This window comes from Poecile atricapillus, chromosome 1 (genome assembly GCF_030490865.1).
Source record: "Poecile atricapillus isolate bPoeAtr1 chromosome 1, bPoeAtr1.hap1, whole genome shotgun sequence".
NCBI classification, from domain to species: Eukaryota; Metazoa; Chordata; class Aves; order Passeriformes; family Paridae; genus Poecile; species Poecile atricapillus.
The window spans coordinates 119,190,191-119,209,843 of record NC_081249.1 but is presented as its reverse complement, the minus strand read 5'-3'; the positions used below and the strand labels follow the sequence as shown (position 1 = coordinate 119,209,843).

Genomic DNA, 19,653 nt, shown 5'->3' with positions numbered 1-19,653 from the left:
AACACTAGATATTTCTCATGCTGCCTCACATTTCTCTATTTATTTTTATCTGCAGGATCAGGCGTGTTAGAGAGGGAGGCCTGGTAAGAATTGCCTCAGCCATCATTCTTGGTTACTTACATCTGTGGTCAATTTTCCACACTTTCTTCCATAAAAGGTAAAGGAGGCACTGTACTTGCAACAGGATAATCTAAACAATATGAACAATGTTACTGTTGAAGACCATCTGGCTCATCAAGCACAGCTCCAGACTTTTTAACTCCTTGAATAAAGCGTGGAACCCCGCAGCGTATTTTTTTTTTTTCTTTTTTTCATCCAAAATTCATTTTTGAAATGGCAAAAAAGCAGAGGTCCTGGAGACACGAGGGATTCAGAAAGGGGAGAAAATTCAGTTTCTGGTTTTATCCTTTTTGTACCTTACATGTGTTGCAATCCAGGCTCAAGAAGAACACGCAGAGATCAGATTTTTCTCTAAAGAAAAGCACAACCAGCGCATGTTCAGAGCGGACACAAGAGGGTTAAATATTTCATAATTCACCTCAACTTCATGGCCTGCTTCTGCCACTTCTTAAAAGGTAGTAACAGTCAAAGAAGGGTCACCAGGAATTAGAGGAATGGGGGAGGCACAAGGGTGAAGGCAAGCGAAGAAGGCTTTTTTTGCTAATTGTACATTTCTGGTGTGCAGATAAATGAGAAGTGGCTGGGAGAAGGAAATAACCTGTGCAGAGAAGGAAATAACCTGTGCAGAGAAGGAAATAAATAACCTGTGCAGAGAAGGAAATAACCTGTGCAGAGAAGGAAATACCCTGTGCAGAGAAGGAAATAACCTGTGCAGAGAAGGAAATACCCTGTGCAGAGAAGGAAATAAATAACCTGTGCAGAGAAGGAAATAACCTGTGCAGAGAAGGAAATAAATAACCTGTGCAGAGAAGGAAATAACCTGTGCAGAGAAGGAAATAAATAACCTGTGCAGAGAAGGAAATAACCTGTGCAGAGAAGGAAATACCCTGTGCAGAGAAGGAAATAAATAACCTGTGCAGAGAAGGAAATAAATACCCTGTGCAGAGAAGGAAATACCCTGTGCAGAGAAGGAAATAAATAACCTGTGCAGAGAAGGAAATAACCTGTACAGAGAAGGAAATAAATACCCTGTGCAGAGAAGGAAATAAATACCCTGTGCAGAGAAGGAAATAACCTGTGCAGAGAAGGAAATAAATAACCTGTGCAGAGAAGGAAATACCCTGTGCAGAGAAGGAAATACCCTGTGCAGAGAAGGAAATAACCTGTGCAGAGAAGGAAATAACCTGTGCAGAGAAGGAAATAAATAACCTGTGCAGAGAAGGAAATAAATAACCTGTGCAGAGAAGGAAATACCCTGTGCAGGGCTCAGGCAGCCCCGCTCTGGCGGCCTGCAGACACACAGGAGTTAAATCCTCTCACACTCCTAAAGGCCACAGCCTCCAGAACCGCTTGTTTTTCAACTGAGCAACAGAAAAAAATGGGTTTTGTCACGGGTCTTTGTTCGCTCAGCTCCGTGATTTCTCAATTCTGTGATTTCTCTGTGCTCAGAGCGGGTTAAAAACCCTGCTTTAAGCGTTGGCTGTAACAGGGCAGGGATTTGGTCCTCAAGAGGGTTGTTATCCTCCAAAGAAGTTTTAATGGCATTGTAAAAAACAAAACAAAACAAAACAATAAAAACATCCAAAACAAAACCAAAAAACCCACAACCAACTGGTTGCTGAAATACTTCAATGCTTTTTATTTAATTTCTAAACATATTTTTGGAAAGGAAAGCAAAGAAAATGAATTAGAGCATAGTTGGATTTTTTTTCTTTTTGTGTAAACACAAAAATTAATTTTCATATTCAGCGACTCCTTGATTTAAATTCTGCATCTTGCTTTAAGTAGAAACATCAGCCTTATCTGGTTTCTAGGTAGAGCACACACAGAACCTTCCCCTACAGTAAATTCTTCCAGCCACTCCCAAAAACATGTGCCCACAACCTTTTTTCAAAGTCTACTCTAATTTAGATCTAATTTTCATTGAAGCTATTATATCATAAGCCCACTGCAATATGTACTGACATACATATGCTGAATTCTTGGCTTTGAAAAATCATTTTAAGATGCAAGGAGGACTTAAAAAAATTATTTTTAAAGAAATTGTATTTAATATATTCTCATGACTCATCAATTGAAAAAAAAGCAGTGTTACAGTAAGCAAGATCAGGCAGTTTTATGATTAATGGGTTCAAAAAGTTAGAATTCATGTTTGAAACTTTGGCTGCTCATGCTGAAACAATTAACCCTATCTATTGAGGCCCCAAAAAACAATGAAAAATTTCAGCAAGAAGCAATACTATGTTACAAAACACTTATTTTGGTGTGTGCTCCTTCCCTTGAAAAACAGAGCAACCGATTTTGGCCATTTATCAAGAGATTCTCTGGGCGTTACTCTTCCCAAACAAATCTGGCTTTGAAGTATGAGATGTTGGAGTTCAGTGTATAAACTGGGCATGCCCTAATGGCTATTTTGCTGCAAAAGCATCCTGTTTTCTTCTGTACCAACCCAAAGTGCCTTTCCTCCTACTTGAGCTAATATTAGGATTTGGAAAATGAAAACACAAGTCATTTGATCAACAAGGAATCTGCAGCTGAAACCTCCTGTGTGCTCAGAACCAGTTACAAAAGCCACAGTTATATTGCAGCTCTGAGAAAAATAATTCCTTTAAATTTATTTTGCAGCTAACTCGACTGAGTGCTCGTGATAGCGAGCATCAAATGCACTGTAAGCAGCTCCTGGATTTTAATTAAGAGCATTCCACAGGAATAATGCTAACACGTGCTGAGTGATAAACATGTAAGCACTAATACTGTTCTGTAAAGCCCTAAATTACATGCTCCAGTGACTTGGATTTAAATCCTAGAAGACACTGGCACCAATTGCTGGGATTACAGCTTTCAATTAAACCTAGAACTAAATGACTGGATTTCAAAACATTTCTTTAATCCACACCTGTCTGCTAAGCCTTTCACCACGTTCACACTTAATAACCCTTAACATTTTTCATCGAGAAAACTCAGAGGTTCTTCCAGATTTAATCCCCATCACTGCTCCACTTCACACACCTGGAAACTGAGGCACACAATAATGAATTAATTAATAATTAAATATCCCAAAGCCATGCAGGAACCTGTGCCATGGCCACTGCTTTTGAAAGGGGAAATTGCACCTTGTTCCAAACCTGCTGATCACTCCCACACAATCATCACCCCCTGTGCACGTATTCACCCATGGTAAACTATGTTTACATATTATAAAATACTGTAATATACATATAAATATACTGTAAACTATGCCAGGCTCCAGCCTCAGCTCAGAGCTGAGGGGTGGAAGGAATTACAGGCACGTGAATCAGCACAGCAAAGTCTGTAGTCATTATTTCTGAGGCACCTTTCTAGACTTGGTAACAAAATGCTCTTTTGACTCAGCACAACCAAAGCCTACAGCACAGACATCAAATAACTAATTCAAATTAAAGAAATCTGAGCCATTTGCTTATACACAAACACCTCGTTCCCTTCCTGCACTCCTACAAAGAGTTAGATTCCTTTAATATCCAGGTAAAATGTAGTCTATTGAACAAATATGCTCTGGGCATAAATCTGCCACAAATCACAATTATTGAGAATGATTCTGCCTTTCATCTAATGTTTGAGATACCTCATTAGGTGACTGAAATCCTTGTACACACTGAGAAGTAAATGGCCTGAATATTTTCAGAAGTCATTTTCAGAAGTGTGAAGCTGACAAGTATCACTTCTGAGGAAAAGAATGATCCTCTCCTTTTTTTGGTTGTCCTTACAAAAGTGGGTAGTTGTTTCCTGCAGATGAAATCCCTGAAACTGCACATTCTAGTCCATACTCTGTAGTAACTGCTCTGATGTAAAACCAGAAATGCTTGGGTTGCTGCAACAACAACGTGTGTAACACTTTTAAAGCCTGGAGAACTAGAAGACAAGGAGGGCTCTGCTGAACATAAAATCCCTTACAGTGCCCAGATGAAACAACTGAAGAAAACCACTGCAGCTGCTTGCTCTGTCTCTAGGTTTTGGCACTCGTTATTTAAGTTCAGTGGAAACTGTTCAGCCTTGAAGTAGACTGACTCATGCACTTTAACTTCCAATTTCCTGCAAACAATCCATTAGTTTTTGGCAAGTTTCATACTGCACAGTACTTCCCTGAAAAGGGCAGCTCCCAAACTCTTCTGATTTCAACAGGGTTTTTTTCAGTTTAATGAAGGCAGAATTTGTACTCGTGCCCTTACAAAACTGAGTGTGGTTTTCATCTCTCAACATCTCTCACCTGGAGATGTCTGACACTCTTATCAAAGGTACACAAATGACTTTGCTCAGAAAGGCTCTCTCCAAATGTGCTTGTTGGGACAAATCCTGCTGGCTGTACCACATGGGCATTTCTCAGAGACCTCCAGCTGACTTCTGATATGCACTGTTAGTTTTACCTGACAAGGAAGGCAAAAGAAATATTTTCCTACTACCTACACCTCTCCCAAAAGTGCACTACCTACTCCTACACTTCTCTGCTTTTATGACAGATGAAATGAGCTACTTGGTAAGTAAATGCTAATTCCATCATTTGCAGCTACAATGATTTTAAAATTTACCACTCCCTTCAAATATTTGGTCCCCAAGTGGTATCTGAAATATGTCAGTAACTCAAAATGGAAAATAACTGTGGTATCTCCATCACCACCAGTTGGTAACTGTAGATAAATGTGGTCTAGTAAGCAGGGACTAGTAAAATAATTCTTCCATCCCCAGGATGCAATCATTTAAAAATGAGAAAAGAGATGAAAGCATCAACATAAATGCATGTGCATACAGCTTTCTAAGTACTCAGTGGGATTCCAGCTCTCCAGTTCAGCTGACACAGTAAAAGAGCTTTCCACGTTAAAATTAGTTATTTTCCCTCTGTGCACCTTGCAGAGTGTGGTGCTGGAATCTTGTGTTTGCCCACATTCTAAAGAAGTTACAGTAAACAGCAGCACAGCTTTTTTCACCTCAGCACACCAATCCTCCATCTACACAAGGCAATCATAAACAGGTTGCACAGTTCCATGGTTTTCATGTTCAGTCAGGTCCTCAGCCCTCCCTCCTGGGACTGTCAGCAAGCACAATTTAACAACTGAGATCTGCAAAATGCAGATATCTCTTTATAACAGCTGACCCCATCTCATCCAAGGGATTCCACTTAACTGATACAAACATCAAACAGGCAGTGGCCACCGTGGGAAAGTCCACGTGCAACAAGCTAGGCAAGGTGGTCTGCTAGCAAAAAACTTTGCCAAATGTAGAAGCAAGCTCTAGAATGTTTTGGGAGGCTTGTTTTTAAGTGTTTAAAAATACATTGTGACTACCAGGGCACTTTACACATTGAGGGAATTTAAGTGGCTATGGCTGTGGAACTCAAGCACCTAGATCTTCTGTGTTATTTGGGTGTTCAGAAGACACCCAAATAACTCCTCTACAGGTTTCCAGCAGGGAAAATCCAACAGGTATTTCATTCCCTACTGCAGAACATGAACACAGGCACAAACCTGGCTCAAACAGCAGATGCTAATTTCCCAGCATCCTATCCTGAGCTGGACTGTGCACAGATATTTCCACTGAGAGACAAAGGGGGCAGACCAAAGCTGCAATAATTATTACTTACTGCTGAGGGTACCTTATTTTTTGCACAATTATATGATGTTTCATAGCAATTCTAAGTTTGTATTATTTCTTGTATGTGTGCAATCGTTCCCCTCAGAGAGAACCCTCTCCTACCTTGCTGAAGCCCCTGGGAAGTATCCCCAAAGACTGGTTAAATGCTCAAACAATTGGCATAATCCTCTCCTCTCCTCTCCTCTCCTTTTTACTAACACACTCCCATTTCCCCACTGTTAAAACTTTGCAGTTTCTTGCAGCTTTACCTAAGGCTCGGTCTGACAGATCCATCCCCTCTTGTCTCCACATTTCCAATCCATGCCTGATTTAGTCCCCAAGCTCTGTCTGCTGGGACATGACCCATGCATGCAGCTCTTTGAGCACATGGTTTCTTGCCTTGCCTCCTTGCAGGCTCATTGTTAGCTGGGGAATTAAGAGGTTTGTCACACTGATCCCAAGTGCTCAGCGTCTGAACAGCGCCAAGTTTTACTCCACTGAGCAAGAAAACATTCCCCAGAACTTCATCTCTCTAGCCACAGCCTACATACAGCTTACTTCCCTGACAAAAGAATAACATTTACAGACATTCTGCTCTCCCTGGGATTTATCACTGGAACTGGAGACCCATGGTTTGAACTGGGGAAGCAAATGAAGCTGGTACGCCAGTCATCCAGGGGTTAAGCTCATTTGTCAGTGCCCTTGCTGTTTCTTGCTCTCAGCCACGGTGCATCCACTCTTTAAATTGTGAAAAGAACACCGACCTTTAATCTGTGGTATTAGTTCCTTTGACAAAATGGAAGATTATGTCTTTCTCCCACAAGCCTTCATGCGAAGCTTAGCCAGCTTCCATCTGGTCTGGCTAATTAAATGTAAGTTAACATTAAGCTAAAAGCCAGCTCCAGCCCACAGACCTTCCATTCTGCAAGGGCAGATTTATTAATTGGCCAAACTATTTGACTATTTAATACCGATTTTTGATGACTTCTGTTTTCTTCGCTCTCTCATGAAAACAGGGCAATGTTTTTGAAGACATATTTGCATCATTTCCGTTCAGGAACACAAAACACCAAGACGTGCTAATAAGATTCTGAGCAGCCACAAAACTGCCAGGTTTTTTTTCCTTCTGCATTTGACACATTAATAAAGTACCATCACAGCAGTGTGAAGGATGTGCCTGTTCTGCACAAGCTCTGGACTCTCTGGAGCTGAGCACTTGGAGCTGGCCCTGACCCACAATCTGGCCCTATATGCACTAAAACCACAGCCAGTTTTGTATTCCTTATTCAGGCAAAACTCTCTTTGACCTTAAAGGGCGTTCTGTCTAAAGGAAGAACAAAGGCATTACATCTAATATGGGGAGCTACTAATTAGAATCATGCCCACAGCTAACTTTGGATAAAATTCATTTGTAAAAATGAAAATATAATGAATTTACTAAGTCAAAATGGTGCTTTGCACTGTTTCAGCATTAACTCTACGTAGGCCTGGTACCTAATCTATTTCACTGTATTTACTATTAGATGTTAAAGAAGAAAACTATACACTTCAATACTTTTAAAATAAATAATACAGCAAAGTTAGATTTATAATTTTTTTTTTTAACACCTGACATTACTTTGAGAAAGACTGTTATTAAGTAAAACATCTTAAACCTCTTAACCAAACTTTTCTTCTTTGGGATAGAGTCAAAGATCACATTTAGAAATGTTATTTTTTCCTGTATCTATTTAATGTATTTCCTGCTGCTACTGTATGTAAAGCATATTTAAAAATTCAAACGCCAGGAAACTTCTACCTAGCTCACATATAAAAACAAACCAACCAACCAACCCCAACCAGTTAAAAGCTCAGTTTCATATAAAACTCTAAACTGTATCAGGACATTCATCAGAGAGTTAAAAAAACCAAGAAAAACTGTGGATGGCACCGAGCTGCCTAATGGAGCAAGATTAAACACAAAAATGAGGAGACCACTGCTCCCTTCCACCTGTGTGCCTGTGGAAGATCACATGAGGAAATCAATTCACCTTTTCTGCCTCAGCTGCCCAAACAGATGGTGCAGGGAGAACAAACATTTCTCCTTTTCTGATCTCACCTTTAAATTCTCCGGTGTTTCGGCCAGGGGAAGATGTTCTGTGCAAGGGCAGACTGTCAGCAGCTAATATTATGCTGGAAACAGAAATGGACAAGCGATTCGCTTCTAAGAAACTCTGAGAACAAAAATGCCATTTTACAGGGGGCAAGACCAACAACAGCCACAAAGCATTTCTGATTGTCTGTTTAGAATATGGGCTTTTCTTATCAGTGTATTCTGGTCTCTCTTCTAGCCATTAAATTATAATCAACCGTTTCAAAAAAAAACCCAAAACAACCCAAATCAAAAAACCCCAACCTCTTCTCATTCTCTGTCCTAGCTTCTGCCTCGCTTACTTTACATTTGTGTTCTCAGTGTGAGCACCAACTCTGATTATTCCAACAGCAAACCCTGGGAATGCTGCTCTGCTCAGAATAATTACCATTTACCCGGGCAAAAGCAGAATGTCTGGTAAAACCCACTGGGGTAGCTTCTTCAAAACCGAAATCCAAGACCTCAAATGCAATCTAAATGCACAGGTGTGAGGCCAGACACGGTTCTGTGCTTCAGGCCATTGAGATGCAGCTCGTTTCAGAGTGCCAGGCGTGCACACAAGAACTGCTGAGCTCCATTCTGACGCACAGCAGCCCATTCCTGCACTCCTCCCTGGCACTCGGGCTTTCCTCATCAGCTGGAGCCACCTTGTGCCCTGCACAGCACCTGCACCCACCCTCTGCTGAGCAAAAACTGGCATCTTCTGCATGGCACAGCGACTCCTAAAATACATTTACTCCGATTCTGCACCATCCGCTTCGTTTGGGAGCGTATCAAATCGGTTAAAGATGGTTTATTTGTGGGTAACTATTCCAAGACAGTTAAAAATGAACAAAACAATAAAGCTGCAAATCAGCTGGATGCTGGTTATTGTTTTTCAAATCCAACTCCTAAAAAATATTTACTCGGATTCTGCACAAACCACTTCATTTGGGAACAACCGTATCAAATCGGTTAAAGATGGTTTATTTGTGGGTAACTGCTTCAAGTCAGTTAAAAATGAACAAAACACTAAAGCTGCAAATCAGCTGCATGCTGATCACTTTCTTTCCAGCTCAACCCAGCACTGAAGTAAGGTTTTACGAGTTATGCAAGACACGAAGCCCCTCTGAACACTGGTGGTATAATGAGGAGTGCCACCACTATTTCCCAGTTTATTTCATGTCCTTACGTACGAATGAGAATTATAACAAAGCACTGACGAGAATGCGAGACCACGAGCTGCTCTGCAGTAATGAATTTGAGTGCACAGCATAAAAATGTTTAAAAGTGCTGCAGCTCAGATTTGGCCTCTAGCCATGAGATTCAAATGCAGCTTTCAAACACGCCTAAAGTCAGAGCTGAATTTTTTTGGTCTCATTATAAAATAGGGATTGCATGAATCAAATAGGTCTGGACATACTTCCAGAGGCTACTGGGGCAAATTCTGACTCGGGGCCAAATCTACCATATTCCAGTTCTTTTATTCTGACAGGATCAATATCAAATGTGTTGAGGATATAGGGTACTGAGCCAATAGATATTTCCTCTCCTTCTCAAAGCAAGAGTGATGCTCTTTATTCCAAGTGGGTAGGACAGATGTGATCACACCTTCTAATAAAATTAATACTTATCATGTAAACACATGAGACCTGACATTTCTTCTTAAGCCTGAAAGCATAGGCCACAAAAAACCCCAAACAAACCACAAAATCCAAACCCCTGAACTACAGTTACAATGAAAAGCGTTCTGACCTTTTACCATTCTTCTTCTTCATGCACTCTGACGACAAGTTAGGCACATCATCTTTCGAATTCAGCACTGCAATACATTATACTGCATTTACTCTGAGCACTCTGACATTATCATTATCTTCTTTTGTGCCCGACAGCAACTGCAGCTCCTATAATGCCATTATTGTAATTAAGAACAATCTGAACCATTGACAGCATTGCCTCGTTTGCTCTAGAATTCCCTGTGCATTAGTGTTCTTCCAAACCAATAATTCACTATTAATAGTTTGCTACTTTAGAACTGCCTACGGTTAAAAAAAGAAAAATAAAAAAAAATTAGGCCTCAGCCTAACTTGATGGCCAAAGAAAAAATCTTGCTAAGGAAAAAAAAAAATAAATGAAAGGCTGTGCACTGGCAAACTGTTACACTTTTCTTTACATGTGTTGAAAATGGATTCACACCCTGCCAACCTATTCAGGCCGTTACCCAGGTGAGGAAGCTCATTTTGGCTGGCTTCAAAAGGACCACCTGTACAGATACAAAAGAAAACATCTCCTCTCCCACTAAATGCACCCAAAGTACTTCTCTGTCTAAACTCTCCCTTTCATTAGTCCAGCTCCCAGGTGGGTAAGTAGGACACAGCAATTTAGGCTGGGGAATTGTGAGCTGAGCTCCCAGCCCTGCAGCACAGTGCTCTGCTGCGTGTTTGCTGAGGGTGACACCTGTCCCTGGGCCAGGACAGTGCTCAGGTCACCCAGGGACAGCCCTTCACCTCTGCAATTCCAGGGAAACAGCCAGCCATGGCCTGAAGGATGCAGGTGCATGGCAGGACAGCACTGACACACCAACAGGCACCTCTGACAACTAGAAATGGCCCTGCCACCAGGAACAACTTCAATCTTCCCTCTGCACTAGGAAGCAGGAGTGCCAGGTCCTCACAGAAAAGAACCCAGCAATCATTACCTGCATGCTGTCTGAAAAGGGAGCATCACTGGCAACACGGAATTTTAGGGATTTTTAGTAGATGTGAACATGGGAAAGCACCTCATGAAAATGACCAAAGAAAAATGGCTGGTGGAAAAGAGCTGCTACCTCCCGAGGACATTCAGACAGATGCGGTGGCAGACTTTTCCTTCTTCTGAACACCTCTTCCATTGAAAAATGATGAACTTTATGTTACAGGAACATTCAGGAAATGATAATGTTTAGGTTGAATTTGGAATTTTTTATTCTTTCACAGCTTTTGCAGTGTGGGATTGTATTTTTATCTCTGGGCAATCGCTACTGGGCTGGAGCTGCACCTGTCTCCACCACACCCTTCAGCCCCTGCCCAGAGCTCCTGATGGGGAACAGTGCTCACAGACAATTGCTGCAGCCCCTCTCCTCCTGAAGTCCCTTTTCCCAGGTGGGATTTCACAGGTTTCTCTGTGAACACGGACTAATATCAGCCACCACTGGCTCAGAGCCACACGCTGCTCTGCCGCCCCGCTGGGAGAACAGGAGCAGCTCGAAGCTAGGCAGGAATCAGAGAAGCCAGAGGGACTTAACCATGACTGCAACTACCACGAATGACTCACAGAAATTCAGATTCCAGGTGTTTTCTTTTGAAAAAATAATTATCTAATAAAAAGTAACGTATTGTCAACCGTGGTACACTGTGTGCTGCTTGACACACAGATCAATAAGGAGTCAGAAAGAGAAGTGCAGTGACTAAAAGGAAAGCAGTACTGCCAAGTCAGGACCTATGTGCTCTCCAGTTTTGTATTAAATCCACATATATGCTAAGAACGTTCCATAGCACCACATGCAATTATTTCACATGGACTACTACAAAACTGAAAGGAAACCAGAGCATTTGGGAGGCTGCAGAGCCTTGTAATTTCACCCTGCAATTCTTTAATATTTTGAGAAAGATCACTGCTTGGTGAGCAGTGGCCCAGTCCAGAGCCAGGTGCAGGATTTGGGTGAACAGATGGTGGATAATCTTCCTAATACAGCTCTGCCAGTACAACTCACTCTTGACCAGTCACATCCCTGGCTTTTTCCTGGCCCTTGGTTTTCTCTGGCCTTAGCACAGCTTTTCAAGGGGTAGCTGCAGAGAAGACTAAGAATTCACAAAAGGCTATTGATCTGATTTTGTTTTTGGTCCAAGGGATTTTTGTTTGTAATTTCAGTTTGGTCACTAACGTGAATTAACTCACTCAACACACACATGCACACCCAGTTCCAACAGGGACGAGGGTAATCAAGCCAAATAATGTTATTTATTAGTACTCAGCTCAGATGATGAAGGAATTACTGCAATGGGAAAAAGTCAGGAAATAAAAGAAACACTTCTGCAGCAGCTGACTTGCCCACATCATTTGGGCTGGTTTTGCAAGTCAAATGCAAAGATGGAGTTCAGTGGCTCTGCTGCCCTCGTGCAGGTGGTCAGAGAAGAGTGGAATTCTTGGCTGCTTTGGGTCAGAACAGGAGATCAAAGCCCAGAGCCTGGTACCTGGCAGAAATGCCTTCTTTACAACACAGGGAAGGGCAAAGCGACAGAATTTTGTGTAATCTTCCTAACAGCTTCACAACCCTAACAGACATCACAACAGGTGTTTTATGGTTTCTCAACACAAGATGTCTGTGCTGGCCTGTGTGATTCACAAGTGGCCACTGGAGCCACTGGAGACACACGAGATCCACCCAGACCCACGTTTAGCCCTCACCCCCCAATCCTTTTAAAAACCATTTCTGGCTTCCAGAACCCCCCACAGCAGTAAGTTTCATGAAGAAATGAATCCTGCCCAGCCTGGCCCTGTGTTCCCCTCACATACATCCCCTCGCTGCAGGCATGGTGAGACACCAGCACAGCTCCTCTGCACACAAAAGCTGGCAGGGCTGTGCTCTGTGAACCTCAACATAGCCCATATGTGATCCAAGCCCTTTGCACCTCACAGAGAGCAGGCTCACTTTACACACTCATAACTCTGGATGTACACTCAGAAACCTGTCTGGCAAAAGCTGGCACCTGGCACTCAGGTTCCTGCAGCCTTGAGCTGCACCTGAGACACACAGACTGAGCATAACTGGACCTGGCCCTGCACAAATATTTGGTTGAGACAATGAGATTTAAGAATAATTTTAGGATTATCTTTTACTTTTGAGATTTGGAAACGCATTCCCCATATTTTCATGTCTTTCTCTGAAGCAGCTGGAGCCAGGGGCTGTTAAACAAGGGGGATGGAGAAAGCTCCACCCAGGCTGACAGATGCCAAACAGCCCCAAGCAGGGCAGAGCTGTCATTCACATTCGTGCCCATCTGCAGGGCCAGCCCTGCAACAGGTGGGTGTTCAGCTTTCAGAGGCAATTATCTTCCTTTCCACCGAGCAATCCCTTCCACAGGCCTGCCCAGATATCCCCTGACAATTGGGCTCCAAAGCACGCTACCACCAGCCCGGTGCTCCTGGGCAGCTCCTCTCCTGCTGTACACGTGCTCACAAGGCCTGAAGCACTGAAATGGCAACAAAGCAAGAGATCTCCCCTCTATCTTCCTGTCCCTGCCACAGAAGAGAAGTATTTTCCTACTCCGAGAGCCTGCTCCAAGGCAGTGATTGCTCCCACGGTGGTGCCAGCAGGTTCTATCACATCAGCTGTGTGTGAGGTACACTGGGGAGACAGGTTCTGTCACATCAGCTGTGTGTGAGGCACACCAGGGACACGGAAACACGGCACAGAATGCAGGGAGAAGATCCTGAGCAGACTCTGGCTGCTGTGTGTGAGGCTGGTGGTGAAACACGTTAATGTCACACAGCAAATCCAGCTGCTCTGCTGCTCTGATGGCACCAGGAGGCCCAGGGTTGATGGACTGATGGGCTGCAGCGAAAGGCAGAGTGTGAAAAGCATTGGTAAGAGTGACAATAAAGCATTTCCAAGTGTTCCTTTCCACAGGAGACACCACATGCCATCCTCCTGATGCCTCAAGGTTTAGCTTTCATATTTCTCAGATGCTGAGCTGCCCAGCTGTGGAGTTTTGAGCTTCATGTTCAGTGTCAGTGAGCTCTCTTCACACAGCAGGCACACAAAACAATTCCTTCTCCAGCTTGGTACCAAGGACAATCCTTACAAGTTTCAGGCCCAGAAGCAGAAACAACGCTGGGCTGGAGAGAGAAAACAAGGATGGGGCTCCATATTCCTTAATTAACTTCCTTAATTAATTCCTTAATTAATTAACTTCCATAACCTGAAGCTGTAATTGGACAATGAGCCTCGATATGCAGATGGACCAAAACTTATAAAAATGTGAGACCTTATGAGCAGTTGTGCATTTTGTGACCATTTTTGGTCCATCCTGGCTGCAGCCCAGGTTCCTTTACTGCCCAAGGTGTGTCCTTTGAGGCCTTTCAATAAATCCCTACTTTATCCTTAGCTCTGTCCAGCCTCTGCTCCAGGTCAGCCTTGTCAGGCATCACTCTAAACACCAGTATGAAATTAGCACCCAGCAGTTCATTTTCATCATTTGTGCCATCCATTAGCAAATATGACAGTGGGACACAGATCAGTCCTTGCAGCTCCTGCTTTTAAATGCAGCACCAGGGAAGAGCAGAAGAAAGAAAAGCCTGCAGAGTGTTTCAGCCAGCCTAGAATCTCTCACACAAGAAACAAGCACAAACACCTACTGACACAAAAACCTGCAATTGTTGTGCTCTAAGTTTCAGAAATGGGTCCAAAGAAAATGAGTCGATGGAAATCTAGCAGAACACTTCATGTACACTAAGAAATAAATTTATTTCATAGGAAAAGGCCCAGAGCAAGACCAAGGCATGATCTTTTGTCAGTGAGTCACACAGCAAAGCATTTTACTCATGGACTGCAGGAACACAAACATTTTACGTGTAACACCTGAAAAGTTTTCATCACCCTACATTTGCTCTTACCATGTATTCTTAGAATTTTCTGATTTTGGATTATTGCATAAAATACATGAAGTAACAATTAAGAAAGTTAAGGTTATTATCAGAAAACACTGGAATTCACAACATTTTACACTGTTTACATACTCTTCCCTGAGGCACACAGAGAGGCACTCTGCCTTCTGTGACCCCACGTACCAAAATTAAATCAAAACAAGACACACACAAAAAGAAGAAATATTGTAAGTGGAGGACAGCAGAAAATTCATTCTTTCTCCTGCCCATCAGTCCCAAATAAACTAGGCAGAAGAGCAGTCAAATTACTGAAATTGATGTCACATCAATTGGAAAACTGACTGAGCCCATACAATTGCTCTCCACCAAATTCCCGGGTCCAAGCTGTCTGTTTCCCATCTGCTCCTCTGCAATTTAAGCAATTCTGAACTTCACTCTCTGCTCCCAAATGTGTCACAGATTTATCAGCGTGTCAGGGGCCAATTCTTTACATTCTCCACTAAGGTAAGCTATTAGGGACAGCAAATTTTCTGTGCTTTTAATTGCCAGGCCAGGAAAATTCAAGGAGGACAATTGCACATGACCCTACTAAACCCATCATGAAAAATTCATTAGATTTTCACCATCCTCCCCACACAGACCTTTTTTAAAAAGACCATTCTGTTCTCTTCTTACATCTGCTTAAAGACACATTTAGTACTCAGTACAGACTGCTACAAGGAGCTCACAAAAAGTCAAATTTCTGGGGGTTTTTTGGTCGAATGATGAGCTCCACCTTTATATCTGAACTGCTGATAGATAAGGACTGGGATCCCTCACTAGCATATATGGGGTGGCCAGTCCTTAAATGCCTTTCAGCAATGAAAGGGATGGAACCTTACCAAAAACCACAAATCACTTTTGCACGCCGCACTTCAGTTTGCAGACGGGCTGTCACATATTCTAGGCTTAGTTCACAATTCTCTCACTGCCCAAAAAGCTAATTTAATTAATTCCAAACATACTTAATAATCTGAGATTTTGCTACCTCAACAGAAAGTATATTCCACTTAAAGATGCAGCTGCAGATGCTCTCACAGGGAAGCCCAAAGTACAATGTTCTCATCCTTGAATTACACCACTGGTGATGAGATGTTGTAATGAAAACCAAACTGAGGCTCTACATGACAGACAACAACATAAACAAATCTGAGCTCCAAATTCCAGATTTTATCAAATACTCTCTAACATTTAATGGCAATGTATTTTCCATATTAACATATGTCTTACGGTATGACTAATCCTTGCTTACATCATGTGTGATACCTCAAGTATCTCAGGTTACTCTCTTTATTTTGGTCAATAATCTGTGCTCTGATATTAGGGAATTCATTTCACTTCATCTTCTTCTGATGGACCTCTGAAATTCATAAGCAAAGGTTTGCTATATATTTTATATATATTTATGCATATAACTTAATGTCAATACCGAAGTCACATTTTATGTTGTATTATAAACTATTTCTGCTACACCTAAACTTTACTGTCTTCATAAATAATCTGCATTACTCTTCATCATAAAGTCACTTGAGATCCTAAAGGATTTTCCTTCATGGTGAAGCATTTTGGCACTGGCTGTAATGTTGCAATATAGGAAAATGTAATTTTGATAATGATAATGATAATGATCAAAACACTTGTTGATTACATAAATACAAAACTCCCAGATGTAACAACAGTTAACTTCATATATAGCAGAGATGGTAGTGAAGTGTAACCAGCATCGTCCCTACAAGAGTTAAAACATTTTTGCCTTATTAAAAACCACCAGTTCTTAGCCCTTGTGGTAAGGCACTGAAGAAAATCAGCACACCTCTGTCCTCTGTGTAACAGCAGAATTTACACCAGCTGAAACACCTGGAATTTTTCAGCTGTCCCTTATTTATCCTGACATAGACTTAATGTTTTCCAGTATATCCTGTGTGTAAGCAATTGAATAACCACGTGCACTTCTACAACCAAGACCCACCTCAATAGGAAACCTGACACAGGTTGGTTAAAGCAGGAGAAAAACCCACCAAAGCTCACATCCTGGACAAACAAACAATCTGACCTCTGAAATTCCTAGCCAGGGATTTAAAAAACACCTGGAGCCCCACCAAAAAAAACAAAAACAAACCAACAAAAAATCAGCACAACTTAAGATAGAGCCTACATGACCACAGGCAGCAAGGAACAATGCTCGTTAACAGTTTGCAAACTTGTATTTATTTTTAGTAGAGAAAAAAATAGGAAGAGGACAGGCTTCACAGTAAGGCTGAAGCCATCTGAATGTGTTAAAACACATAAATCAATAAACAGAAGGGTAAGATAGCATACTATCAATTTCATCTCTCTATCTGCTTCCACCAGAGAAATGTCACAAAACCACACCCAAGTAAAAAGGATACAAAGGTGAATTTAACACAATACATTTTTTGTCCATCAGCAAATAACAGTCCTTACAAAGTTTATAAAATACCCCAACTCTCTAAACCACTGTTATTTTTAGAGAGCCCTTAGAAAATTGGGAAACACGAAAGACAAGGACAATGCAGTTTCAGAATTTCAGAAGGACAGACAATGATAATGAGATGGCAGGTGTAGGTTTTAATCAATAAATGTAACACATTAACGAGAAGAAGCACAATTTCACAGAATACGTTTTTTTGTAAGTTACAAGGTTGTGGATGAAAGTAAACAACTCTCCAGCAAACTGCTGCCTCTAAGAGTTCGCTGGAGATTTGTGACTTCAAACATCTGTCACTAAGGGATTTAATAGTAACAACAACAACGATGACAATACAATGGACATACCCAAAGTGCCACAGGATCACTTAAAGCTCTCTGAACATACCTACAGTATGGACTCATCAAAGAAAACTGTTGCTAGCTCAGTGCTGCTAACAGCCACAAATACTCTAACAAAATCATTTTAAAAAGCAGGCAGTTAACAGAGCTGTCATTCTTCCCTCATCCACATCTGGTCCACCTGCAATGACCAGGAAAAGCCAATAATGTGAGCACAATCGTGCAATGTGGACACCCTTCCTCACATTTGTGAGCAATGAGTTTTGCTTGATAAAGTCGCTTTGAAGCGACTGTTTGGCTCCATTGGCATCGTATTTAAACTCAGTTCAGCTGCAAAAACGATGGGCGAGGGAGGTGAAATTCCAATTGTGTCACCCATGGGGTTTGACACAGGCAGATTCAGCAGGGGTGGGCATTAATTCCCAGGCACAGACACGGCAGCAGGCTGGCCTTGCTCGGTGCAGCCTTGGGCTGGCTAGAGGAGAATCTGCTGGGAGCACTCACCCGGCTGTGTGTGTGTGTGTGTGTGTGAAAGTGTATGTGTGTGTGTGTGTGTGTGTGTGTGTGAGGCTGTGTGTGAGAGTGTATGTGTGTGTGAGGCTGTGTGTGAGAGTGTATGTGTGTGTGTGTGTGAATGTGTGTGTGTGTGTGTGTGAGGCTGTGTGTGAGAGTGTATGTGTGTGTGTGTGTGAAAGTGTATGTGTGTGTGTGTGTGTGTGAAAGTGTACGTGTGTGTATGTGTGTGTGTGTGTGTGAGGCTGTGTGTGAGAGTGTGTGTGTGTGTGTGAAAGTGTGTGTGTGTGTGTGTGTGTGTGAAAGTGTATGTGTGTGTGTGTGAGGCTGTGTGTGAGTGTATGTGTGTGTGTGTGTGTGTGTGAGGCTGTGTGTGAGTGTATGTGTGTGTGTGTGTGTGTGTGTGAGGCTGTGAGAGTGTATGTGTGTGTGTGTGTGTGAGGCTGTGTGTGAGAGTGTATGTGTGTGTGTGTGTGTGTGTGTGTGTGAGGCTGTGTGTGAGAGTGTATGTGTGTGTGTGTGTGTGTAATGCCGTGTGATCACTCACACCCGGCATTCTGTGTGTGCCCCGCGGCTGCGGAGGCAAATCCTGCCCAGGAAAACGCCCCGTGCGCTCCCAGGCCCGCGGGGCCCGCCCGGGAATGGACCCGGGAGTTCCCGCACACAGAACCCGAGAATGGCCCCGGAATGGCCCCGGGAGTTCCCGTACACAGAGCCCGGGAATGCCCGGGAATGGCTCCGGGAATGGCCGGGAATGGCTCCGGGAATGGACCCGGGAGCGGCCCCGGAATGGCCGGGAATGGCTCCGGGAATGGCCGGGAATGGACCCGGGAGCGGCTCGGGGATGGCCCGAGAGCGGTCCCGCACACAGAACCCGGGAATGGCCCCGGGAGTTCCCGTACACAGAGCCCGGGAATGCCCGGGAATGGCCCCGGGAATGGCCCCGGAGCGGCCCCGGGAATTGCCGGGAATGGCCCCGGAGCGGCCCCGGGAATGGCCTCGGGAATTGCCGGGAATGGCCCCGGGAGCGGCCCCGGAATGGCTCCGGGAATGGCCCCGGGAGCGGCCCCGGGAATGGCCCCGGGAGCGGCCCCGGGAATGGCCACGGGAGCGGCCCCGGGAATGGCCCCGGAGCGGCCCCGGGAGTTCCCGCACACAGAGCCCGGGAATGGCCCCGGGAGCGGCCCCGCGGTGCCGGGATCGGCGGGGCCGGGCCGGCTCCTCCCTCGCCGCTCCCTGCCCACCCCACCCCGCGCGTCCTCCGCCGCCAGCCCCTTCCTCTGCTCCCCAGAGCCTTTTCCTCTCCCCCTGTCTCCTCCCTCCTTCCCCCCCCCAGTAAGGTAACTCCCAGGAAATATGCAAACCTGGTCGTTTTTACCTTCTTTGGCTTTTTTCCTCCTGGCCAGCGTGCCGCCGAGCTTGCCCAGGAAGGAGTCATCCTTCTTTCTGGAGGGGGGCGATTTGGGGGTGGGGGATTTGGGGGAAGAAGGGGATTTCTGCGGGGAGGTTGCCATGCTGGGCCAGCGGCCGCCGGCGCTGCGGCGGAGCTGCGAGCCCCGGTGCCGTGGGAGGCTGTTCCCGGCTCTGAACGGAAGCGGAATTATTTCAAGCATTTGAGGCAGCTCCTGCTCCGCTCTCCCGGCTCTCCCGCTCCTTCCCTCCCTCCTCCCGCCCTGCCTCCCGCCGGGGAGGGCCCGCTGCCCTGGCACGGCGGCTCCGGGCCGAGCATCGGGCAGCGCCTCGGTCTCTGCCCCATCCCCGGCTCCTGCTCCATCCCCGGGCCCTGCTCCATCCCCTGCTTCATCCCCGGCCTTATCCCCGTCCCTGCCCCA

The 19,653-nt window shown here is 44.1% G+C and overlaps 1 protein-coding gene across 1 annotated transcript in view; it reads right to left on the bottom strand.

Moving 5' to 3' along the window:
- The window catches only part of PARVA (parvin alpha), a 57,325-nt gene extending 37,925 nt beyond the window's left edge, over nt 1-19,400 (bottom strand). The window contains exon 1 of the mRNA XM_058845214.1: nt 19,200-19,400. Within this exon, the coding sequence (XP_058701197.1) occupies nt 19,200-19,335 (136 nt within the window). The 5' untranslated portion in view covers nt 19,336-19,400. The remainder of the gene's footprint in view (nt 1-19,199) is intronic.
- Between the last annotated feature and the right edge of the window lie 253 nt (nt 19,401-19,653).